This window comes from Panthera leo, chromosome B2 (genome assembly GCF_018350215.1).
Source record: "Panthera leo isolate Ple1 chromosome B2, P.leo_Ple1_pat1.1, whole genome shotgun sequence".
NCBI lineage: Eukaryota > Metazoa > Chordata > Mammalia > Carnivora > Felidae > Panthera > Panthera leo.
In genome coordinates, this window is record NC_056683.1 from 403,743 (window position 1) to 431,081 (window position 27,339).

General features: G+C 40.2%; 3 protein-coding genes across 3 annotated transcripts in view; 1 reads left to right on the plus strand and 2 right to left on the minus strand.

Annotated features, from left to right (window-relative positions):
* LOC122219326 (olfactory receptor 2H2-like) overlaps positions 1-27,339 on the plus strand; it is a 254,348-nt gene that overhangs the window by 101,602 nt on the left and 125,407 nt on the right. The window lies entirely within an intron of this gene.
* LOC122219325 (olfactory receptor 12D2-like) lies at positions 2,431-4,201 on the minus strand. The gene has a single exon (XM_042937496.1). The coding sequence runs from the start codon at positions 3,886-3,888 to the stop codon at positions 2,938-2,940; it is 951 nt and encodes a 316-aa protein (XP_042793430.1). The 5' UTR covers positions 3,889-4,201; the 3' UTR covers positions 2,431-2,937.
* Positions 20,750-21,734, minus strand: LOC122219328 (olfactory receptor 24-like). The gene has a single exon (XM_042937500.1). The coding sequence runs from the start codon at positions 21,732-21,734 to the stop codon at positions 20,799-20,801; it is 936 nt and encodes a 311-aa protein (XP_042793434.1). The 3' UTR covers positions 20,750-20,798.

A 27,339-nucleotide genomic window follows, 5' to 3' on the forward strand; every position in this document is an offset into this window, starting at 1 on the left:
CAAACAAACAAACAAACAAACAAACACTCAGTACTTCTCACTCCCCAGTGTGTATCCAGAGAGGTTTTCTTCTGGTACGACCTCAATGCAACACCTTTTCAACCCCTCTCACTTTCTCTCCCCTTTGTCTCTCCCCGGAATGGGCTCCCCTACCTCTGAGGAACTGCCTTTTTTTTCTCCCCCAATTCACTTCTATGTACCTCATACCTTTCATGCTGTGAAATCACACCGTGATTCAACATATATATGCATTATGGAATTTCCTACCACGATTATTGCAGTTACTATATGTCACCATATGAAGTTATTATAATATTGTTGGCTGTATTCCTTCTACTGTACTTTAAATCTCTGTGATTTATTTTCTCTATAATTGGGAGTTTGTATCCCTTAATCCCCTTCTTCTATTGCACCCTTCCACCCACCTCCCTGCCCTCTGGCAAACACCAGTTTGTTCTCTTTGTTTATGTGTCTGTCTGTCTGTTTGTTTTTCTTTATCTTGTGTTTTCAGATTCCACACATAAGTGAAAGATATGGTATTTATCTTTCTCTGACTGACTTATTTCATTTGCATTATACCCTGAAGGTCTGTCCACATTGTCACAAATGCCAGCACTTCTTCTTTTTTGCACAAGTGAAAAATATTCTATAATATACCTAAATCTATGTCTGTCTCTACCTAGGGCAGATAACTTGATCCTTTAATTTGAAGTTCTTTAGATCAAAAAGAACCATATTTGAGGAACTGTACCCAACAAGCCCCGTGTATACCTTGACCCAGTGTAGGTGAAAAGATGTAGATTCTGACTGATGTTGTAATGGGAAGAGATTTTAAGATCATTCGGAGGGAGAGAAAGTATGTGGGGACAATGTTAATTATTGGTAGACAGAGTTGGGACTATGGTGGATTAAGGATGTCCACAAAATTTTTTGATATTCTTTCCAGTTAAAGGTGGGGATTTCCTCTTTCTGAAGTTTGGTTGGCCTGTGTCTATTTTGTCCAAGGTGACAGAGGTGACATCAATACTGGTTCTTGGGTTTGTTGGAGAGATTACTGGCAGCCTTTGTCCTGGTCTGTTGGCCCCCACATAGAGTGTCAAGCCCGAGGCCTCCATGCTGCAAAAGCACAGAATAGCCACTTGGAGAGAGTGGACCAAAGGAGACCCAGACAGAGACTTTGCCAGCTCTCAACTCTTCCACGTGAAGATGCTCAAGTCGGCTCAGCCACGGCACAAGCATGATCGAGGAGAACCAGCCCTGCCCTGCTCTGTTCTTCCCAGTTCCTGAGCCTCAGAAGAATGCAATTGACTGGTATAGGTGTCTTCAGCTTCTGTGTTTGGGGATGCTAGTGTGTTAGGCAGCAGTAGCAAACCAGATAATGATGTGTTCTTCTCTGGTTCACGGCCTGTGTGGAGCTTGGATTTTGTAAACAATTCTGATCAACAGAAATGAGGGGCTGAGACAGTTCAGGGTAGAAGATGCCTTCTCCACAGACACATTTTATTATTTTTTTTATAAACAAAAGTAGAATTGGGGGACCAAAAACAGTGGATGAGATCAAACCACATTGTTTGTGTTCACAAAAGTGGATGCAGAGAATTTGAACAGTCAGTCCCTGAGCTCATAAAGGCCTGTCATAGTCTTTATCTGCATCTCTAGTCAAAAATGCTGCCCCTGCTGTCCTTCAGGCCCAGTATCCACTCCCAAGACTTAGAAAGTAGGGAATATAGTGCTTCCTGACATTAGCTCCAGAAATGCCTCAATTCATACAATTATGACATAGTATCTTTCACTATGTATGGGTTTGGTGACAAGTAGGGAAAACAGACAACATTTTGATGAATTCTGAACTTTTCCCCAGTGTTACAATGTATGGTATCATTTATCATCTATGAAGAAAGCATAGAAATAGAAAAATAAAATAGAAAAATAGGTAGGTTTTTGAAACTCATCATTTCTTGTGTCCAAAGATTGAGGAAAAAATAATATACTGATTAGCTAGGAAGGGATTTTGAGATTTTTTTTCCAGTCCGTCTCCACTTTCGGTAATATTTAACAGTATTCAATTACAGTTTTTCCAGTTGACTTTAAGACATCTCTAGGGATAACGTTTCCAAAACTCATTAGATAAACATTGGCTAATTTGTCCATGTTTATTAGTGCTTAAATCATTTGTTTTAATCACTTACTTGCCTCCTGCTTAGGGAGATACATACTGACTAAAAATTCCTTTAACTCATTTGTGAATTACCATTTCTTTAAAAAATTTTTTTTAATGTTTATTTATTTTTGAGAGAGAGAAAGACAAGGTGCGAGCAAGGGAGGGGAAGAAAGAGAGACACACACGCACACACACAGAGTTCGCAGCAGGCACCAGGCTCTGAGCTGTTAGCACAGAGCCCGACGCAGGCCTTGAACTCACAAACTGTGAGATCATGACCAGATCTGAAGTCGGAGGCTTAACCGACTGAGCCACCCAGGTGCCCCTGAGAATTACCATTTCTTATCCTATTCAGTAAATGTGGCTCAAAATTCATCCTCAAAATGTAACAATATAAGAATTTTTTTTTTTTTACTCACATAAAATATGTTAAGTAGATGGGCCACACAAAGAGCCATAAGTAGCATTCATGTACCTAATATATGAGTATATAGGCATATTTCTATCCCTGATGTCATTAGAGAATCCCTAAAAATACATTAAAATCATTTTTATGAACTCATATCCTGAACACAAATTGAACATTAGGATTCTATGGCTGGTGTCCATTGGGTTCATGTTTCCATTATGGTACCTAGGAATGCTTTATTTAACACAATCAGGCTGGACTTTCTCATTTATCTTTGGACAGCTCCACCTATTACACATATTGTACATGATCTGAGAAGCAGTCTAACCTCACACACCAACTTTATCATCGCCTATTGCTTCCTGTCTTAGAAGTGTGCTCTGAATTTGCTCAGGTCATCCGTCCTTCTGAAGACCCTATTCAAGGCAGCCTTCACGTCCTTGTTCCTCAGTGTATAGATCAGTGGGTTCAGCATAGGAGTGACCACAGTGTACATGATGGCAGCAACCTGGTCCTGCATGGAGCTGCCTGAGGCAAGAGATATGTAAGTAAAGACAACAGGAGCATAGAAAAGAATGACCACCATGAAGTGAGAGGCACATGTGGACAGTGCTTTGCGGAGCGCACTACAGGAGTGGGTCTTGGAGAAAAGAGAGATGATTATGGTGAAGTAGGAGAGAAGTGTTAGGAAGAAGGGGCCCATGGCAATGGTCCCGGTAACCGTGTTGAGAAGCCACTGGTTGAGCTCCGTGTTCCCGCAGGCCAACTCCAGCAAAGGCTTGACATCACAGAAGAAGTGATGGATCTGATGAGAACCACAGAAGTTCAAGCGAGAGGTCATCATGGAGTGCAACAGGGCATGGAAAAAACCAATGGTCCAGACTGTGACAGCCATCTGGGTACAGAGCTGGTAATTCATGATGACAGAGTAATGCAGTGGCCTGCAGATGGCCACAAAGCGGTCAAAGGCCATCACGGCCAACAGCATGGCCTCCGTGCTGCCCAGGAAGTGGAAGAAGTGAAGCTGGCTTATGCATCCCAAGAAGGAAATTGCCTTGTGTGTAGAGAAGAAGTTCTCCAGCATCTTTGGCAGTGTCACCGTGGAGTAGCAGATATCTAGACACGACAGATTTCCCAGGAAGAAATACATGGGTAGATGGAGTCTTGGATCAGAGACGACAACCAGGAGGACTGCTCCATTGCCAACCACACTGACCACGTAAATTGCAAGGAAAACCACGAAGAGATAAGGCTGCAGTGCTTGGATGCCTGTGACTCCCAGGAGGAGAAATGCAGTGACTGAGGTTTGATTCAGCATCTCTTAAGAGAAAGGATGAATTACTCTATGGAGTGTACCCCTATTGAGAATCAGAGACTTTGCAGCTGAGGATTTTCCTGTCTACACAATGCTACCTTGAGGTTGAGCATTATTGTTTTACACAGTTTCAACATCATTCCTTTTATAGGATTTGCCTCATTAGACTATTAGATATTATGGTGAACTGTTGGTTATGGGCCATTGGTCCACCATTTTTTCCCCTTATTTGATTGTCATTAATATGTTTCTTTCTCCCAGAGACTCAGAGCACGTAGCCAACCTACCATCTTCTCTGGCTGTGCACATCTACCGTCTGATAAAACTTTAATGGGCGTCCAGACTGCTACCTCCAGACCTTGTAAGAAAGCCCCTGAAGGGTTTTTAATTAAGGAACATAGACAAGGAGAGAATGAAAACAATGGAAGGAAATCTGAATGGCGATGCAGACATGGAGTGCCTCCTACAAAAAGGGGATTTTTTTCTAAGCTTGGGAAATCCCTGAGAGGAGAATAGAAAGATTTGATGTGAGAGGAATAAAGGAGTGGGTTGATGAGGCAGTGCTTCTCCATAGCCTGGGGGATTCTAGGCTGTAGATTTGAAGGAATTTAGAGAACATACCTGATCTGTGCTGTACATCTGTAAAAGGCTGGCTTCATGCAGGTCAGACTAGCTTTCTTTGACAGTATTTTTTCACACTGTTAATCCTACCTCTCCTGTGTAAGATACAAATGCTATGGCAGATATCATTTTGGGTTCTCTGACTCACCAAACAAAATTGAGTCAAAAATTCATTTGAGGAAGAAACCTTTTTCTAACATTTAAAGACAATTTCTAATCAGACTTGTCCTTACTCAGTCATTTATTTCACTGCAGTTTTAATGCTGAGAGATTACATATTTACTCTGGGGAACATTTAGAGAACCAGGCCTCCTGAGGTGTGAATGAGATATGGCAATAAAAGTGTATAAAGAGCCTTCCCAATCCACAAACGCAATCAGGAATCCATCATAATATAGGAAACCAGCTCTAGATCTGGGCACTTAGTTGCATATAAACAAGCATGCAGAAAATATGGGGTCCTCTCAGCCCGAGTCCTAAGGCATTCTCTTACCTGATTGTCGGATTCACAGCCTGCCCAGCTTTTCAGGTTTACACTCCCAACAGCTGTAAATGGAAGGAAAGATATTTGAAGTGACTGTTCATATTGGGATTGCAGCATGAGCTCTTCATGTTCAGAAACGTCTTTGTCTCCTTCTGAAATTCTCCCTGCCTCTCAGGAGCCACAGACCTTAGACGTATAAACACGAAGAGTGTCCCCTGGGTGTGAGCAGGATCGCTGTGAGAATAAACAGGATACTTTCCCATACATGCAATTCAAGACAATTCCTCTTGGGTGTTGCTATCTTGAGTTCCATTGTTCCCAATGAAAATGAAAATGCCATAGTCCTCAACCTCTGGGCTGCAGCAAAAGCAGTTATAAGAAGGAAGTATATAGCAATTCAGATCTTCCTCAAGAAGGAACAAAAGTCTGAAATGTACAACCTAACCTTACATCTAAAGAAGCTGGAAAAAGAACAACAAATAAAGGGCAAAAACCAGCAGAAGGAGGGAAATAATAAAGATTAAAGCTGAAATAAATGACATGGAAATCAAAATAATAGTAGAAGAGATAAACAAAACTAGGAATTTTTTGAAAGAATTAAAAAAACTGATAACCCCCTAGCCAGTCTTCTCAAAAGAAAATAGAACCCAAATAGATGAAATCACGAATGAAAGAGGATAGATCACAACCAACACCACAGAAATACAAAAAAATGGTAAGAGAATTTATGAGCAATTAATGTCAACAATTTGGGAAATCTGGAAGAGATGGATAAATTCATAGAAACATATAAACTACTGAAACTTAAACAGGAAAAAATAGAAAGTTTGAACAGATTCATAGTTGGTAAAGAAATTGAATTAGTAATCAAAAATCTCCAAACAAACAAGAGTCCAGGGCCAAATGGCCTCCCAGGGGAATTCTACCAGACATTTAAAGAAGAATTGATACCTATAGTTTTGAAACTGTTCCAAAAAATAGAAATGGAAGGAAAACTTCCAAACTAATTCTATGAGGCCAGAAATACCTTGATTCCAAAAGCAGACAAAGACCCCACTAAAAAGGAGAACCACAGAGCAATATCCCTTTTGAACATCGACGCAAAAGTTCTGAACTCTATACAGCTAATTGAATTGAAGAGTACATTAAAGGAATTATTCACCACAATCAAGTGGGATTTATTCCTGGGATGCAGGGCTTGTTCAATATTAGCAAATCAATCACTGTGGTGCACCACAATGAGAAAAGAGAGAATAAGAACCATATGGTTCTCTCAATCGATGCAAGAAAAACATTTGAGAAAATACAGCATTCTTTCTTGATACAAACCTCCAGTAAGTAGGGACAGACGAACATAACTCAAGATCATAAAGGTCATATACAAAAGACCCACAGCTAATATCATTCTCAATGTGGAAAAACTGTGAGCTGTACCCCTAAGGTTGGATACACAGCAGGGATGTCCACTCTCGCCACTGTTATTTAACATTGAACTATAGACTGTTTACATGCTGTGAGAGTATCAGCCAGCCCTGGCTCTACTTTGTGTCTCTGCAGACACACTAGTGATCCTTTCTTCACAAATGTGATACCAGCTCCATAAAATTCCAAGTTCCCTCCTATACATGACCTATTCTTCCACTTTCCCCCCATTGAACAAACTATATATTAATTAATATTGTTTTCTTTTATAAGAACATCTTATAGAATGTTCTTTTTAAAAATGTCTTGAGGCTGGAAAACAGTGTGGAGATTCCTCAAAAAATTAAAAAAGATCTACCCTATGACCCAGCAATAGCACTGCTAGGAATTTACCCAAGTGATACAGGAGTGCTGATTCATAGGAACACATGTACCCCAATGTTTATAGCAGTGCTTTCAACAATAGCCAAATTATGGAAAGAGTCTAAATGTCCATCAACTGATGAATGGATAAAGAAGATGTGGTTTATATATACAATGGCAATGAGAAAGAATAAAATCATGCCATTTGCAGCAATGTAGATGGAACTGGAGCGTATTATGCTAATTGAAATAAATCAGTCAGAGAAAGACAGATATCATATGTTTTCACTCATATGTGGATCTTAATAAAGTTAACAGAAGACTATGGGGGATGGGAAGGGGGAAAATAGTTACAAACAGAGAAGGAGGGAGGCAAACCATAAGAGATTCTTAAATACAGAGAACAAACTGAGGGTTGATGGGGTGTGGGGGAGAGGGAAAAGTGGGTGATGGGCATTGAGGAGGGCACTTGTTGGGATGAGAACTGGGTGTTGTATGCAAGCCAATTTGACAATAAATTATATTTAAAAAATAAAATATAAAAATGAGGACCTTTGATCACTTCCCAAGTGATTTCAATGTTCTAGGCAACTTTGTTTATAGAAGACAAAGCTAAGGTCATCACATGTAATGAGTTAAAATGGAGACACTCGGGTAAAGCCAGGAATCTTGAAAGGTGAAATTGTAGTGAAAGTGTGTGTAATAGACAAAAGCCTACCCACTACAGAAAGATGCTGTTTCCATAATTTGGCTATTGTAAATAATGTTGGCTATAAGTATAGGTGTGCATGTATTTCTTTGAATTAGTGCTTTTAAAAATTTCTGGATAAAAAGTGTGATTACTGGATAATAGGGTAGTTGTATTTTTAACTATTTGAGGAAACTCCATACTGTTTCCCAGAGTGGCTATAACCAGTTTGCATTCCCACCAACAGTGCAAAAGGGTTCTCTTTGTCTGCAACCTGGCCAACATCTGTTGTTTCCTGTGTCATTAATTTTAGCCATTCTGACAGATGTGAAGTCATATCTCATCGTAGTTTTGATTTGTATTCCTTGATTTTGAGTAGTGTTGACCATCTTTTCATGTGTTTATTGGCCATCTGGATGTCTTCTTTGGAGAAATGTATGTTCATATTTGCTGCCCATTTTTAGGTTGTTTTATATGTGTTTTGGGTGTTGAGTTTTATAATTTTTTTAATGTTTATTTTTATTTTTGAGAGAGAGAGACAGAGCAAGAGCAGGGGAGGGAAAGGGAGAGGAGACACAGGATCCGAGCAGGCTCCAGGCTCTGAACTGTCAACACAAAGCCTGACATGGGGCTTGAACTCATGAACCACGAGATCATGACCTGAGTCGAAGTTGGCACTTAACTAACTGAGCTATACAGGCATCCCTAGGTGTTGAGTTTTATAAGTTCTTTATATATTTTGGACACAATTCCTTTATCAGATATGTCATTTTCAAATATCTTCTTCCATTCCATAGGTTGCCTTTTAGTTTTGTTGATTTTTTTCTTTACTGTGCAGAAGCTTTTTATTTTGATGATGTCCCAATAGTTTATATTTTCTCTTATTTCCCTTGCCTCAGAAGACATATCTAGTAAGAAACTGCTACAGCTGATGTCAGAATAATTACTGCCTGTCCTCTGTTCTAGGACCTTTATGGTTTCAGGCCTCATATTTAGGTCTTTAATGCCTTTTGAATTTATTTTTGTGTATGGTGTAAGAATGTGGCCTACTTTCCTTCTCTTGTGTATAGCTGTCCAATTTTCTAAAAAGCATTTTTTGAAGTTACTGTGTTTTCCCCATTGGATGTTCTTTCCTGCTTTTCAAAGATTAATTAATTTTTTAATTTTTATTTTTTGCAAAGCCATTCCAGAATTCATTTATGTATTTTATTCCAGAATTTACTTGTGTATGTTTCTTTCTGTATTTCACATATACTACCCATATACTTTAGAGAAATCAAGGAAAAAATTGTCTTTCATTTTCCTTTCTGCCTCTTCCCTTCTCCTGACATGAAATAGAATTAAATTAATTCTTTTTTTTGCTTTTATGTTATTATTATTTTTTAAAATTACATCCAAATTAATTACCATATAGTACAACAATGATTTCAGGAGTAGATTCCTTAATGCCCCTTACCCATTTAGCCACCCCCCCCTCCCATAACCCCTCCATTAACCCTCAGTTTGTACTCTATATGTATGAGTCTCTTATGTTTTGCCCCCTCCCTGTTTTTATATTATTTTCATTTCCCTTCCCTTATGTTCATATGTTTTGTCTCTTAAAGTCCTCATATGAGCGAAGTTATATGATATCTGTCTTTCTCTGACTGACTAATTTCACTTAGCATAATATCCTCCAGTTCTATCCACACAGTTGCAAATGGCAGGATCTCATTCTTTTTGATTGCTGAGTAATACTTCATTGTGTATATATATATACCACATCTTCTTTATTCATTCATCCATCTATGGACATTTGGGCTCTTTCCATACTTTGGCTATTGTTGATAGTGCTGCTATGAACATGGGGGTGCATGTGTCCCTTTGAAACAGCACACCTTTTTCCTGTGGATAAATGCCTAGTAGTGCAATTGCTGGGTCGTAGGGTAGTTCTATTTTTAATTTTTTGAGGAACCTCCATACTGTTTTCCAGAGTGGCCGCACCAGCTTGCATTGCCACCAATAATGCAAAAGATATCCTCTTTCTCTGCATCCTCACCAACATCTGTTGTTGCCTGAGTTGTTAATGTTAGCCATTCTGACAGGTGTGCGGTGGTATCTCATTGTGGTTTTGATTTGTATTTCCCTGATGATGAGTGACTTAGAGCATCTTTTCCTATGTCTGTTGGCCATCTGGATGTCTTCCTTGGAGAAGTGTCTATTCATGTCTTTTGCCCATTTCTTCACTGGATTATTTGTTTTTTCGGTGTTGAGTTTGGTAAGTTCTTTATAGATTTTGGATACTAACCCTTTATCTGATATGTCATTTGCAAATATCTTCTCCCATTCTGTCGGTTGCCTTTTAGTTTTACTGATTGTTTCCTTCACTGTGCACAAGCTTTTTATTTTGATGAGGTCTCAGTAGTTCATTTTTGCTTTTGTTTCCCTTGCCTCTGGAGACGTGTTGAGTAAGAAATTGCTGCGGCCATGATCAAAGAGGTTTTTGCCTGCATTTTCCTTGAGGATTTTGATGGCTTCCTGTCTTACGTTTAGGTCTTTCATCCATTTTGAGTTTATTTTTGTGTATGGTGTAAGAAAGTGGTCCAGGTTCATTCTTCTGCATGTCGCTGTCCAGTTTTCCCAGCACCACTTGCTGAAGAGATTGTCTTTATTCCATTGGATATTCTTTCCTGCTTTGTCAAAGATTAGTTGTCCATACGTTTGTGAGTCCATTTCTGGGTTCTCTATTCTGTTCCATTGATCTGAGTGTCTGTTCTTGTGCTAGTACCATACTGTCTTGATAGCTACTATGAAAATTTGACCTCCTCCTGGCTAGTTTGGATGCCTTTCATTTCTTTGTGTTGTCTGATTGCAGAGGCTAAGACTTCCAATACTATGTTGAGTAACAGTGGCAAGAGTGGACATCCCTGTCTTGTCCCTGACCTTAGGGGGAAAGCTCTCAGTTTTTCCCCATTGAGGATGATATTAGTGTTGGGTCGTTCATATATGGCTTTTATGATCTCGAGGTATGATCCTTCTATCCCTACTTTATTGAGGGCTTTTATCAAGAAAGGATGTTGTATTTTGTCAAATGCTTCCTCTGTATCTATTGAGAGGATCATAGGGTTCTTGTCCTTTCTTTTATTGATGTGATGAATCTCGTTAATTGTTTTGTGGATATTGAATCAGCACTGCATCCCAGGTATAAATCCCACTTGGTTGTGGTGAATAATTTTTTTTAATGTATTGTTGGATCCGGTTGGCTAATATCTTGTTGAGGATTTTTGCATCCATGTTCATCAGGGAAATTGGTCTATAGTTCTCCTTTTTAGTGGGGTCTCTGTCTGGTTTTGGAATCAAGGTAATTCTGGCTTCTAGAAAGAGTTTGGATGTTTTTCTTCCATTTTTATTTTTTGGAACACCTTCAAGAGAATAGGTTTTAACTCTTCCTTAAATGTTTGGTAGAATTCCCCTGGAAAGCTGTCTGGCCCTGGACTCTTGTTTTTTGAGAGATTTTTGATCACTAATTCGATTTCCTTACTGGTTATGGGTCTGTTCAAATTTTCTATTTCTTCCTGTTTCAGTTTTGGTAGTGTATACGTTTGTAGGAATTTGTCCATTTCTTCCAGATTGCCCATTTCATTGGCATATAATTGCTCATAATATTCTCTTATTATTGTTTTTATTTCTGTTGTGTTGTTTGTGATTTCTCCTCTTTCATTCTTGATTTTACTTATTTGGGTCCTTTCCTTTTTCTTCTTAATCAAACTGGCTAGTGGTTTATCAATTTTGTTAATCCTTTCAAAGAACCAGCTTCTGGTTTCATTGATCTGTTCTACTGTTTTTTGTTTGTTTGTTTGTTTGTTTTTTGGTTTCAATAGCATTAATTTCTGCTCTAATCTTTATTATTTCCTGTCTTCTGCTAGTTTTGGGTTTTATTTGCTGTTCTTTTTCCAGCTCCTTAAGGCGTAAGGTTAGGTTGTGTATCTGAGATCTTTCTTCCTTCTTTAGGAAGGCCTGGATTGCTATATACTTTCCTCTTATGATGGCCTTTGCTCTGTCCCAGAGGTTTTGGGTTGTGGTGGTGTCAATTTCATTGACTTCCATGTACTTTTTCATTTCCTCTTTAACTGCTTGGTTAGCCCATTCATTCTTTAGTAGGATGTTCTTCAGTCTCCAAGTATTTCCTACCTTTCCAAATTTTTTTGTGGTTCATTTTGAGTTTCATAGCATTGTGGTCTGAAAATATGCATGGTATGATCTCAATCTTTTTGTACTTACTTAGGGCTGATTTGTGTCCCAGTATATGGTCTATTCTGGAGAATGTTCCGTGTGCACTGGAGAAGAATGTATATTCTGCTGCTTTAGGATGAAATGTTCTGAATATATCTGTGAAGTCCATCTGGTCCAGTGTGTCATTCAAAGCCATTGTTTCCTTGTTGATTTTTTGATTAGATGATGTGTCCATTGTTGTGAGTGGGGTGTTGAAGTCTCCTACTATTATGGTATTACTATCGATGAGTTTCTTTATGTGTGTGGTTGATTTATATATTTGTGTGCTCTCACATTTGGCACATAAGTGTTTACAATTGTTAGGTCTTCTTGGTGGATAGACCCCTTGATTATGATATAATGCCCTTCTGCATCTCTTGATACAGTCTTTATTTTAAATTCTAGATTAAAAAACATTAAAAAATGAAAAAAAATACAAAAAAATGAAGTTTAGATTGTCTTATGTAAGTATGGCCACTCCAGGTTTCTTTTGTTGAACATTAGCATGATAGATGGTTCTCCATCCCCTTATTTTCAATCTGTAGCTGTCTTTAGGTCTAAAGTGGGTCTCTTGTAAACAGCATATAGATGGATCTTGTTTTCTTATCTATTCTGTTACCCTATGTCTTTTGATTGGAGCATTGAGTCCATTGTCGTTTAGAATGAGTACTGAAGGATATGAATCTATTGCCATTATGATGTTTGTAGAGGTGGAGTTTCTGGTGGTGTTCTCTTGTCCTTTCTAATCTTTTGTTGCTTTTGGTGTGTATGTGTATGTATGTGTGTGTATATATATATTTTTTTTTTTTTCATTTTTTCTCCCCTCAGAGAGTCCCCCTTAAAATTTCTTGCAGGGCTGGTTTAGTGGTCACAAACTCCTTTAATTTTTATTTGTCTGGGAAACTTTTTATCACTCTTTATCTTTTGAATGACAGCCTTGCTGGATAAAGAATTCTTGGCTGCCTATTTTTCTGATTCAGCACACTGAATATATCCCACCACTCCTTTCTGGCCTGCCAAGTTTCTGTGGATAGGTGTGCTGCAAACCTGATCTGTCTTCCCTTGTAGGTTAGGGACTTTTTTTCCCTTGCTGCTTTCATGATTCTCTCCTTGCCCAAGTATTTTGTGAATTTGACTACGATATGCCTTGTAGATGGTCGCTTTTTGTTGAATCTAATGGGAGTCCTCTGTGCTTCCTGGGTTTTGATGTCTGTGTCTTTCCCCAGGTTAGGAAAGTTTTCTGCTATGATTAGCTCACATAACCCTTCTACCCCTATTTCTCTCTCTTCCTCCTCTGGGACCCCTATGATTCTGATGTTGTTCCTTTTTAATGAGTCACTGATTTCTCTAATTCTTAACTCGTGCTCTTTTGCCTCAATCTCCCTCTTTTTTTCTGCTTCATTATTCTGTATAAGTTTGTTCTCTATATGGCTGATTCTCTGTTCTGCCTCATCCATCCTTGTTGCTGCTGCATCCATCCATAATTGCAGCTCAGTTATAGCATTTTTAATCTCTGTGGCTATTTTTGACTTCTTTTATCTCTGTAGAAAGGGATTCTAATCTATTTTAGACCCCAGCTAGTATTCTTACTATCAGGATTCTAAATTCTGGTTCAGACATCTTGCTTGTATATGTGTTGGTTAAATCCCTGGCTGTCGTGTCTTCATGCTCTTTCTTTTGGGGTGAATTCCTTCACTTTGTCATTTTGAAGGGAGAAAAGGAGTTAATGAGGTAGAAAAGTTGAAATTACAGAAATTAAAATTTAAAAACATTAAAATTAAAAATTAGAAGCACACACACAAGTCGAATAGATGATGCTAGATCCTAGGTGTGTTTTGGTCTGGGTGTTGAAAGTAGTTTGACAGATTAGAGAAATGAAAAAAAAAGGGGGGGGGGAGAAAAAAGAGGAAATCGTTTGAGAATTTGAAAAAATGAATACACTAAGGTAGACCAAAATGAGATGATGTGGGTAAAATAGAATTTGAAAAAATATACCCAAAATTAGAGAATATAGGAGAAAAAAATGAAAGAAAAATATTTTTAATGAAAATTAAAAGGAAACATGATTTTTTTCATTTTCTGTATTTAAGAAAAATGAAAAGAAATGAAAAAGAAAAAAGATAAAAAAGAAAAAAAATGAAAAAAGAAATCGTTTGAAAATTTGAAAAAGTGAATACACTGTAGTAGACTGAAATAAAATGATGGGAGTAAGATAGAATTTGAAAAAAAAATTACATAAAAGAAAAAAGTATATGATAATAAAAATTAAATAAAAATATTTTTAAAAGAAATTGAAAGTAAAAATGAAGCTTTTCTCTTTATGTATTCAAGAAAAAGTAAAGAAAGGAAAAAGAAAAAAGAAAAAGAAAGAAAAAAAGAAAAAAAAGAAAAATGTTTGAAAATTTGAAAAAGTGAGTACACTGAAGTAGACTAAAATAAAATGATGGAAGTAAACTAGAATTTGAAAAAATTTACATGTAAGTAAAAAATATAGTAATAAAAATTAAAGACATATATTTTTAATGAAAATTGAAAATAAAAATGAGTTGCTTCTCTTTCTGTATTCAAGAAAAAGAAGTGTAAAAGAGAAAAAGGAAAAAGAGAAGAAAAAAAAGAAAGAAATTGAATAGATGAACCTGCTAACAGATTGAAGTAGGACTGAAATTGCTTCTTTTTCCCCTAGAAGTCAGTCTATGTAGCTCTTCACTTGTGTTCTTGAAGAGCAAATTTGGCCCAGTTGGGTAGGGCTCGGTGTAATCTCTCCACTCTCCCCTAGGTGGTGCTGCTAGCCTACGGGGGTGGATTGTTGCAGCGCTTGTAGGTGCGCATGCGCGGGAATGGTGAAAATGGCGCCACCCAGCTACCCAATCTGTTCTCCCAGAGCAGCAATCATGCATCTGTCCTGTCTTCAGCTCTCATCCATTCCCCGTGTTTTCACTCTCTGTGACCAGGCCCCAGGCAGTACCTCTCTCCCAAGTTTTGTCTCAGACGCGGCTGTTTTTCCCAGCCGCTTACTTCTGAAGGACTGAGGCTTTGACCCGGTCTGCCCCTCTGTGGGAGGGTCTCATCGAGCAATGGCCGAATGAACAGTGGCCGAATGTTGGCTGCACCCAGGAATGCCCACTGGACCCTGCTGTTGCCGGTGCCCTGAGACTGGAGCCAGGTGGCAACCCTTCCCAGAAAATGTTTGCAAGACAGTGTGGCAGCAGCGTTTTAGGGATTATGAAAATCACAACACACATCAGGCACCAGGCTTCACCCTTAATGACCTTGCCCCAGCACCAGCTAATGTGGCCACCTTCTGGGGTCTGCTGGGACCAGGTGGCTTCAACAGTGTCTACCAAACGTCCTTCCAGCAGTGGAACCGCTTTTCCCGTGTGGTCTGAGAACCTCCCAGACCCCACTCTGCTCTTGGGGATTCACCTTTCCCACCAGAGCACCACCAGGTATCGAGCTGCAGAGTTGCAGCCTTTGTGCTCCCCTTGTTTACTGTCTTAATGGAGTTTAAACCCTCTCCTTTCTCCTTTCTCCCTTTTTGGTTTAGTTCCTGTGGCTGTTTCCAATTTTCTACTTTCTCTCCAGCTGCTTTGGGGATGGGTGTTTTTCCTCTATGCTCCCCCCTTCCCAGTCTCTGACCTCTCTCCTCCCACAAAAGGGGTTCCCTACCTTTCATGGCTTCTTGTTCCCCAAGTTCAGCTCTTCGTGAGACACACAAAAAGCTTCACACAAAAGAGACACACAAAAAGCTTCACACGCGAGACACACAAAAAACTTCCATGCTGTTCCGCCATCTTGGCTCCTCCTCGGCACCTTACTTCTTAAGGACTCTGGCTTGGACCCGTTCAGCCCCTCTGTGGGAGGCTCTCACCAATCAATGGCTGAATGCTAGCCACACCCAGGAACGTTTGCTGGTCCCTGCTGCTGCCAGTGCCCCAAGCCTGCCATAAGGGTTAAATTGTAGTGTAAGGCTAACACTTAGCTTGAAAAATAACAACTTTGTTTTGACACTGAAGGTCAAAAGATAACAGCCTTGCTTTTACTCTTGTAAATCATACTTCATACTCTTGTGAATCAGGCTTTACCAATGAAGGAAACAAAAGCTCAAAAAAGTATCAAAGACAAGGTCAAGCAGATCCACTGGTTGCAACTTAGCGGCAGAAAGTCTAAAATAATCACCTCATTCAATAACTGTTTCTGACTCATCTGGCAACTGTTTCTAACTAATCTGGGAACTGTTTCTCTGTTCTGTTCCCAGATAATGATAAAACGATGTGATCGGCTTTAAAAACTCTGTACCCCGGCTGTTTGAGGCCACATGCTTATCAAGAGTGTTGGTCCCAATCGGTCGGCCTTGCCTCTCATTGTAATAAACTTTGTTGTGACTGTCACTGGTGCCCGTAGCATTGTTTCAGGAGTCGTGTGGATGCAACACAGCAGCCAGGTGCCAGCCCACCCCCAAAAAAGTTTGCGAGATAGTGTAGTAGCAGCATTTCAAGGATTATGGAAAAATCACAACACACATCTGGCACCAGGCTTCACCCTTAAAGACCTTGTTCCAGTACCAGCAAATGTGGGCATTCTTTGGGGTCTGCTGGGACCAGTTGGCTTCAACAGTCTCTACCAAATGGCGTTCCAGCAGTGGAACTGCTTCTCCCTGTGTGGCCTGAGAACCTCCCAGACCCCACTCTGCTCCTGGGGCTTCACCCTTCCCACCAGAGAACCACCAGGTATTGAGCTGTGGTGTTGCAGACTCTGCACTCTCCCTGTTTATGGTCTTAATGGAATTTAAACCGTCTCTTTTCTCCTTTCTCCCTTTTTAGCTTAGTCCCTGTGGCTGTTTCCAATTTTCCACTTTCTCTCCAGCTGCTTTTGGGGATGCGTGCTTTTCCGTATTCTCCCACCATCTCCGTCCTATCTCTGCATGCAAAAGCACCTTCCTGCCTGCCTCAGCTTCTCTCTTCCCCACTTCACCTCTCTTCGCCGTGTACCTGCTGAATTCTGTGGTTCAGGTCGTGCAGTTTGTTGTGTTAATCCTCAGATCACTTTTCTAGGTGTGTAGGATGGTTTAGTGTTGGTCTGGCTGCATTTCATGGACGCGAGACACACAAAAAACTTCCATGCTGTTACACCATCTTGGCTCCCACCCTGTCCAGTGAGTATCTTTATGAGCATTACTGTAAATTATCTATCAGGCGTATTCCTTGTATCTATTTTGCTTAGATATTTTGCTGTGGTTTGCTTCTATTCTTTCATTTGGGATCTATTTTTCTGTCATCTCATTTTTTTCTAACTTTCTGTGTCTATTTCTGTATGTTAGTAAAGTCAAAGCATTTCCTGCTCTTGTAGGCACTTACCTTATGAGGAAGTCCTGAAGTACCCGCAGTGTGGTGTTTGCTGTTTCCCAGGAGCTGGCACTTCCATGGAGTGTCTCTGGTGTGAGTTCCATGTGCTCTGTCGCATTATTGCCTCTTTTTCCTTCAATTCAGTTGTCTGCAGTGGCTCTCTTTTCCTGTTTTGGATAGTGTTTGGTCCCTGGCGGATGCGTGGTGTATTTTAAGAAGATATACAGTGTTGTACTTGCTAATTGAGACCTGGAGGACTGCTGCCAGGACAGGCAGCCCAGATGTATCTGCAAAGGCTGTGTGGGTGGGCCCCACACTTTTAACAAGGTGTGCCTCAGGCTTTAGGATGGAAAATTATTAGGAATAGATATATGACACCCAAACTGAAAGAATACCTCAGGTCTTTTCATTCTGAAAATTCATGAAAGCAAGGTCTGGCATTTATGTTTTTCATGTAAAGGGAACTCAGCTTGAAGAAGTCGGGACACTCAGAGATTAGGATTTGCTGCTTCACAGAAACCTTTTCTTTGAGGATGCTACAAAGTCGCTTTCAGATTGCCAAAGAAGAGAAGCCTGATGGAAAACTTTAGTGAATGCTAATGCCTTGGAAATGGGGCAGGTGGTTTATGGAAGAGCACTCACTGAAATAATTCCTAAAAGATCACATTTTCTAAGAATTCTTTTCAAAACAGTTAGAGACTCAGCATATGGCTGTAGTTAGAATGAAACATTTAGAATAATCTGTGCCCATGTATAGGTTGAACCGTATGTAATGTTAATATTTAACTGTCTTTTGTCCTCAAATCCAATAATTTCTTATTATTTAACATAAAACCTTTAAGGATAATTTAGTGTGTATCCTTGAGCTGTCTCTGATCGTGAGATTCTTAACCTTCCAGCCTGTAGATGTGGAGTTTCACTGTTCTATTTGCCTGTTCTGGACAAATGATTCTGGATTAGTACTGTATTATGCCATCAGATCACAGAAAGTGAGGATTGAATGTGTTTCCCTTTGCACAGGTTCGAACACAGCATGGGAGAGGCATTGCAAGGAGACTTCTGTGTTCTCATTATCTGAGGCAGAGCAGATGAGATCTTGCTCAATGAAGGAATAAGGAGGGAACATATTTTGTAGTGAAGTAGTGAATTTTATCTGGGATTCCTAGTTGGGGATTTGGGAATGCATTAAGTTCTTTTAAGGGAGAACAATTCTTATTGATATATACTTAACCTAAACTGAACACATAGAAAAGGAAGCCTCAGAGGAAACTTAGGCATGCAGAGTTACAATTAACATTTGGATGGATAAATATAGTAGTACTGACATTATCAGGACATTAATTTAACCTTGATTTACAACTTTTGAAGGTTTCTTTCTTTGGAGTGCCTCTAACAATGGAAATATTAAAAATATTCATCATTAAAACGAGGTCAATACATTATACGTTATATCACATAGGATATTCTTTTATACAATGTAAAGAAAAGGTATAATGTCAGTTAGATGGAGGGCTAGATGGTCCCAATGCTCAGCCCCCGCCAAAACACAACAGAAACAATAAGCAACTACAGACTGACCAAAATAGCTCTGGAAGAGCTCTGGAAAACACTTTACTAGACTGTTATGATAATAAACAGTGCACCTCTATCTAAGGTTCAGTGGTGCCAGTGGATCACCCTTTTCAGTGCTTCTCACAATAACTTCTTCATAGTAAATTGCTCAATAGATGGTGTAGAATTAGCTTATATTTTGTTGAAAGGTAACGAGGGAAATGATGGTGGTGGATAGTAATGGGTGCTGTGGTGCTGGACAGGCATGAGAAGTGACTAGTGACAGCTACTGTCAACTCCTTGTTCCAAAATCCCTGGTCACAAGTGTGGATCTTTACCAATGCACAACTCATGGAGGAAGGTACACAAGTCATATGTCTGTGTTTTGTTTTGTTTTGTTTTTTAATTTAGGAGACATAATTCTATTCTTCCCATCTTACCTTTAGCCAAGGTTATATACTATCAATAACAATCAAAAGACAGTTCAGAAAGGGGGTTCTATTAGCTCTCAGAAACCAATTCTTATGATGTAAAGTTTCTCTGTATCCATCTATTCTCCTTTATCTTCACTTAATATTCCCAGGCCAGATTTCAGCTTTGGTTCTGCTTCTCAGGAATCCTATAATATGTCCTCCAATTAAGCACTGAATGAACTTGGTGTTACATTTTACTACTGATTCCCTGGATTATTGTTACCCTTACTGGCTTCCTGATCCTTTAGTGGACTTTTGACCTCTGTTGTTCACCTTCACAACATCCAGTGGTTGGATTTCCTCTGATAAGTTATTGTTCAGTGCCATCTAATATCCTGCTGAAGGGGGGACATTCAGGGAAAGAAAAAAGCCTGTGTTCACAGATCCTGGGGACCAGGAGAAACTGCTTGGGAAGCCAGAAGGGATGTGAACTCAGATTGTCTATTCATTCATTTCAAAATAACTTCTGAATATATGCCGTGACAGGTCATTAGGTTGGATATGAAAACACAGGATTGACTTCTAGATGATCCAGGAAGTAAGTCCAGGCTAAGAATTGGTCATCTAACAGAAACCCCAGCCTGAGAATGTCAAGTTTAGTCTTCCCAATTTAGGGTTCTTTCTAATCCATTGTAGCTTGAGTTGTTCTTCTGAACAGAATTAATCATCAGGCACTACACAATGCATAACGTGCAACCACATGATCACAGGAGAACCACAAAGAGATGTAACATGTATTCTCTGCCTTAACGTCGTTCATGGTATGTAGAGAGAGACCAGCGGACATGTCATAGTGACTGAACTGGAGTGTATTCTCTCTCTTTTTTTAATGTTAATTTATTTTTGAGAGAGGGAGACAGAGTGTGACCGGGGTAGGAATAGAGAGAGAGGAAGACACAGAATCTGAAGCAGGCTCTAGGTTCTGAGCTCTCAGCACTGAGCCTGACATGAGGCTCGGATTCATGAACTGTGAGATCATGACCTGAGTTGAAGTCATATGCTCAACTGACTGAGTCACCCAGGCACCCCTAGAGTGTCATCTCTTATCACATGATGTAATAACCCTTTCTCTGCAGCAACCATGACCGTCTATGAGAGAAAGAAGAATCTATTCATTGACTAATTTGTAGACAACTTTATTTTTACAGAACTAAAGTCATGAATAAAACTTATATGGGGAAAACCCCTTTAGGTATAGCATATCTATATAATATACCTAAATATATATATTTTATTATGTTGTATGTGTGTGTGTATTACCCTCAATATGCTGTTGTTCAGTGGCAGCCAGTATCCAGCTGAAGGGTAGACATTCAGAGAAAGAAAAATGCTGTATTCATATAAGCATTTATCTGTCTATCTATTTATCTATCTATCTTGGATTAACTGTTCTTTAAATTGCTTTCTAACACTAATACTATCAAAAATTGATCATCTGTTGCCATCCCTACTGCCATTGTTTTATCATTGCCATTTCTATCAACAGATTAATAATGAAGATCCTTACCATTATATCTATCTATCTAGAGAAAGAAAGAAACAAACAACCTCCCCACCCCCCGCCCCGGGGTGGGACTAGATTTTAGTTCTCTTTACTTCTAGTTCAGTGTTCTTTCCCATAGACTATGTAATGCTCTATTCCAGCCTTAGTGTTAACTGACTTGCTTTGTAAATATGATATGGAGAGTGATTTTCTCCAAAGTGCTTGTTTATGGGGATTAGTCATAATCCCATGAACCCTCTATGCCCAGAACCCTTTTCAGTGAACTCTTCACATCCTTGTTTCTCAGACTATAAATGAAAGGGTTGAGAGTGGGAGTTACCAGGGTATACATGACAGCAGCAGCCAGCGCCCCCACAGAGCGAGAGGTTGATGGTGGCTTCAGGTAGGTGGCAAAGACTGTGCTGTAGAAGAGGATGACCATGGAGAGGTGGGAGCTGCATGTGGCCAGGGCTTTCTTTTTCCCCTGTGCCGATGGAACCCTAGCCACAGCCTGGAAGATATGGGTATAAGAGCTTATGATGCAGAGGAGAGGGCCAATTCCTAACAACCCGGTCAGAAGCATCATTAGGATCTCATTAGGGTGGGTATCTGAGCAAGAAAGACGAAAAAGTGGACCCAAATCACAGAAAAAGTGGGGAATCTCTTGGTTAGTATAGAAATACAACTGGGATAGAAACAAGATGTGCACCAGAGAGACAAAATGGGCCACCCCCCACAACCCACCCACCAGCAGCCCACATCTACAAGGTGTCATTAGCAGTGGGTAGTGCAGAGGATGGCAGATGGAAGCATAGCGGTCAATAGCCATGGCAGTCAAAAGCAGGCTGTCCATATCAGCAAAAACAGCAAAGAAATATAATTGGGACAGACATCCAGAGAAAGAGATGGATCCGTGGCTGGTCCATAGATCCTCAAGCATTTTGGGGGCTGTGGTGGAAGTGAAGCAGAGATCCACCAGGGAGAGCTGGCTGAGGAAGAAGTACATGGGAGTGTGGAGGCGCACGTCAGCTCCGATGGCCAGCAGAAGGAGCGCGTTTCCTAAGAGGCTTACCAGGTAGAGTACTAGGAAGACACCAAAGAGGACTGGCCTGTTCCCTGGGCCCCTGGACAGCCCTGCCAGGACAAAGTCCGGGGTCCTGCTGCAGTTCATTCTAGGTCCTGGTGTGCTGTAAGAGAGGGGCCATCATGAGGGGGAGTTGCTCACTATCGGGAGCCGAGGAAGACAGAACGCTGGACCCTGTCTCTTGCCAGTGGGTTCCCCTGAACAATCGGTATGGAGAATGAGCGAAAACCTAGAACAGCAATGGGAGGTACAAGAGCTGTACGTCAAAAAGGGTCACAGTGTGAGGCACAGAGATGAGAGAAGGCAGGGAACAGTGAGGCTTCCTGGAGTTCTTTGCATGTAAAAGAGAAACTGGGATTGTGGGATGGTAGAAATACTTGTTTGTGAATCTGTATCACAAAAGCATGAGTCTTTGAAGGCAGAGGCTGCATCTCTTAGTTTAGGGCTTCACACACAGTGGGAGCTCAGTAAATGCTCCTGCCCATCTCCACAGTCGTGACTGAAGCACAGTGAGCCTCTAAAGAGTTTAATATGCCCACCCTTGCCCCATCAGTGTGTTCTCCACAGCGCAGCCAAAATCTTGTCAAAAAAGAAAATCTGATTATATCACTTCCTTGTTTACAAATAAGTGTCTGGAGGACATTGGTATTCTGAAAATTCAGAAATTCCAACCATGTCCTACAGAGCTCAGTTTTTATTGAGCTTGTGGCATCTCACCAACTTCACCTTGAATCACGCATTTTCTGCTCCCTGCCACCCCAGCTGCGTGGCCTCCCTTCCCTGAGTCCCTGTGCTCATCTCCCTACCTCAAAGCGTTGGTAACTTTCTTTGGGAGATTTCCTTTGCTTCTTTGATTAAACCAAACCTACCTTTTATTTCGTGTGATAGCATCTTTGTAGCATTCACTACAGTTGTGATGTAGGAGGTGTAATCACATTCATCTTGTGTAAATATTTATTGAAGGTATTTAGTTGATGGTGGAGTCATCTTAAGACCAGACGGTGCCTTGTGGCAGAGACCGCATCTAGTTGTCTTCTCTGTTGAATGCCCAGTGTTTGTCGTATGAAAGACTGAGTTTGCCTCAAAGTGAACAAGTATATTAATTATTGGAGAGTGAAGGCCAGAGAGGGCAATATGCTGTCCTTCCCAAGTGGTTCCCTTCCATGTCAACGCTTTGTGAATAAAAGTTCTTTCTTCCAGTATCCTCCTAGGATGTGGGCTGAAAACATTGATGCATCTGCTTCCTTCATCCTGCAAATCCAGACCAAGGGCTCTGACACTTATTTTCTTACAAAGTCTTGCTCCTTTCTGTCTTCCCCATCTTCACAGTCACCTCCTATGGACTTCTGTCAGCTCACTCCCAGCTTATTCCATCAGCACCTTACCTCCCCCTCTGATTGCTGTGATTCATGCTGAAAGCATCTGCACTGGGCCCGGCCCTGCCATGCTCAGGCTCCTCTAACATCTCATTTCCTACTGCATCACATCTGTCCATCTGTGCCTGCTTATCAAGAACTTCCACAGCAGGACCCTCCCACCTATAAAACAGGGCTCCCACTGCTCACCAGCACCCGGTGCCCTCTCTCCTGGGCTGCCCACCTCGTGGTCACTTCTACCTTCTTACATGTCCTTTCCTTGACGTAAAGCCCCAGGCCTCTTCTCTCCTGATGTCTTTCCTTCTTGTCCAAATATCTCCAGGTCTCAGTGGAAAATGTACTGCCTTCACCACCACATTTCTCAAGTATTCTAACACTCATTATTTTATATCTTTTGAAATATATAAACAGGATGATCTAGCCCTTAAGTGGATATTGTCTTAAGGTGTTTTCTACTTTTTATGACATATTTTCTCTTAACAATTGTAAATACCTTGGGAGTAGAAATGATGTTTTCTTTTTAGTAGTTCTGTATAGCACCAGCCCACATCTGAGCGTATGGTCTGTTTCAAGATTATTGCTTCATGACTGCTCTCTAAGTGTTTGCTACAGTGTCCTTTTCATTTTCTGTGTATGTGCTAATTACCTCCTTGTTTCTACTAATCATAAAGTATTCTGATAGATGAGTGGTCTAGTGTAAAGGGACAAATCTTTTCCCTCTTTATGTAGAACATTTTTTATGTACTTGAGACTTGAGTTTCTGAAACTTTCACATGGTTAAGGGTCACCTGGAGAGCCAGGTAAGTCACAGGTTTCTGGGCTCCACCCCAGAGACTGTCTTTAGTTTTGGAGTGAAACATGAGAATTTGCATTTCTGTCTCACTCAAACCTCAGGCAATGCTGACCCTGCCTGTCTGCTGAATTGAATTCAAAATGTGGGGCATCCTATTCTCCATACTTATATGAGTTTTTCTATTTTTTTCAACTCTTTTTAAAAAAATGAAAACTGGAAGATGTCCTTCTCTTACAAGATTAAGTCTTCCCTTACTCTTTTTTCTGTTACAAACAGCACATCTTTTGTCCAGATATGGCCATACCTCTCAATGTTTCCATATCTTTCCCCGGGTTGGATCTTCTTGATGATTTTGCTTGAATAATCTCAGTGCTACTATAGCCACTTTGAGTAATTCTTCTGGAAAATATATAGTTCATGTTGAATCTCAGATATCCCAGTTCATCTTGGGTTATCTGAATAATATTTGGGCATCTAAAATATGTAAGATCCTAACTATCTAAAATTGTGAGGTCTCAGCCATCTAAAACCTTAGCCTCAGATGGATGATATCCCTAATAAACTAACCTGTCCCCACAGCCTTCTGCAACTATTCCTCTACTTTTCTATGCTTTATGGCAAATCCTTCAAAAAGTTAATTGCCTCCATCACTCACTGTCCATTATGGCCCATGCTCTTTTGAAATCTCAATCATGCTTTTGCCCTAATCATGCCACTGAAAATACTCTCATCTATACCAACACTCAGTCCTCAGTCCTTAAGTTACTTGACCTCTCAGCAAGATTTAGAATGGTTGATTCCTCTTTTCTTACTCCAAATGCATTCTTCCCCTTGCTCCCAGGACCTGCCACGCTCTGCCATTGCTATCACTGATGAACTCTCTCTTAGCTTCCTTGGTTGACTCCTCCTCTGTCTTCTTATTCACTTTTGGGCCTCTTCTGGCCTCTTTCTTCCAGTTCCAGGCTTTAAATATCTATAAAAACATAGCTCCTAAATTGTGTTTTCAATTCCACCATCTTTTCAACCCTCTAGACTCATCTATTTAACTTCCTGCCAGATATGTCCTTATAAATGTCTGTTGGTAGCTTTACCACATAAGGTATTTCTTACAATGGGACTGATTGACATACTGCTTTGGAAACAAGTACAGATCTGGACCCAAGGACCGAGTTTCCATCAACTATGTTCCTCTCTGAAATCTGAGCCCCTTACTCTGTCAGGTGCTACCTTCCATATTTACCACCTAGATTCCCTCATCTCCACCCCATGAGTGTTGCCCTTAAAAATATGTATTCTCCCCAATGATCTTACTGAGAAAGTATGACATTCTAGAGGATCCAGACCCTTTGACTGCATTGGTGATACTGTGTCTGAAGGTAGAGAAGATACAGCTTGGGAGATGAACATTATTAATCTGCATTTCTCTTGGGACTACAAGTGGCTGGGCTGAAGAAGGAAGCTTTCTTGACCTCAGAGACTTATTCCCAGAGATACTTATTAGTGGGAAATCTGAAAGTATTTTCTGAAGAAAAAGCCAAAGTTTTTACAATGGCATGGGAGATCCAGTAAGATTTGTACTCCTATTAACTCTCTGATAACATCCTCTCCTCCTACACTCTTCTCCACTAGCTCTGAAATAGCTCCATCAACCTCCTTGTTAGGACTGAATTCCACCAGCCATTCTCCTTCTTTGGCTGCATTGCTCCCCCTGCTTCCTTACCTTGAACACAGTCCATTTCTCCCCAACCCTTCATTTCCTTCATGTCTTTGCTTAATGTCATTTTTCAATGAGACTTATTCTGGTGACCCTAGTTTATGCTATAAACTACATCCAACATTCCCAGTTTCCCTGATCCTAGTCTACTTTCTAACATACTATATAATTTATTTATTCATTATCTATCTTCTCTCCCCATAATGTAAACTGTATGGGAGTAGAGATGCTTGCTTGTTTTGTTCGCTAATGTCTCCCCAGCACATAGAATAGTGCACAGCACATGGTAGAGACACTATAAAATATTGAACTGATGACACGTCAGGCCTTTGCTTTTCCCATTGATCTCATTGTCAGTCAGTGTCAATGAACCAACATGGACAGGTTCATGTCTATCAAGTAATAGCTTACATATCTTAGATCTATATTATTATGAAAGTTCTTATTCTAAATAAATGAAATGCATAATTTTGCCTAAACTGCGAAATCTGGTTCTCAGAGTGGGATACAGGGGAGTTCAGCTCCTCACTAGTGCTTATGAGTTGAATTGTGATGACAGCTATCACAAAGGCCTCCTACTTACATGAAACTTCCTTGTCACTTTATCTGAAAAACAGCCATCAATCTGCATGAATACAGATCATGGAAGACAAAATTTCAGTCTAAGAAATGAAACCATAGGGAATAAGCTAAGAGTTTAAATTAAAAGAGAAATTGTGTGTGTGGGGGAAATCCTACCATATTAATAAAATTAATTCAAGGAACCTCAGCAGGATTTTCTTGAACATAAATTCTGAAGGCAAAGGAAAAGCAGTGTCATATAGGGGTCAGGGATTTGAGTTTTGACATCTACTCCTGTACTTTCTGTTCTACTACAGGCAAGTATTGGTTTTCTTCTCCTTGTTCCCCTTCCTACTGCTTCTCTTCTTTTCTCTTAACTCATAGATTTATGATCTTCTTCAACTATAGCTTTTGGAAAACTGTAGGTAACAGTTGGGAAGATAAGAAATTAAGGATTTCATGGAGCTCTATTTTAGGGAGGCAGACAAGGTTGTGTCCTCGCTTGGGGTGGGGGCAGCCCAAGCACACGTAAACTGTGAAGCTTCCTTTAGCAGCTAATTTGATCACTGCAGGAGAGGTGTTTGCTTCATCTGTGATGCTGACTTTCTGAGTTCTTTTAACGAGAGAAGTCTCTCAGTCCATGACAGTGAAAGGACAAAATCCTACTGGATGGTAGGGCACACTGACTTGCTAGCACCTAAATGACTGTTATCAAGTCCATATTATATGAAAATCAAAGAAATGAAATGTACCAGTGTAGTCTGGAGAGTCACTGTTTCACGCAGTCAAGTCTTTTATATAGAAGAGGGAGCAAACTTTACCTGTGGTTTCCAAGGGCGGACGTAGGACCAAATACATGACATAACAACAGAAATAGTAATGTCTACTATTTCTTGTTATAATGATGTACTCTACACTTCCTTAGGGGCTCAATGCATCACTTCACTCAATGCTCACAATTTTATTTTGAGGAAGGTATTGTTATTTTCCCTCAGGAGGAGAAGGTTATAACTTGTTAGTGTTCACACAGCTAGGAGCTGGAGGTGCCTGAGCTCAGCTGTCCTGCCAGCGATGGAGATTAAAGCCAGTGACCCACACCCTTTCTAGCACTAGGTGTGCTCCATCCATGCAGAGCTCAATCTTAGGCTGGATTATCACCTAGAAAATAATTGTGCAGGGTATTCCAGTGGCCAGACTAAAGGACTTTTAAACCTCCTTCTAAACTGGAAGTACAGATTCTGCTTGTGA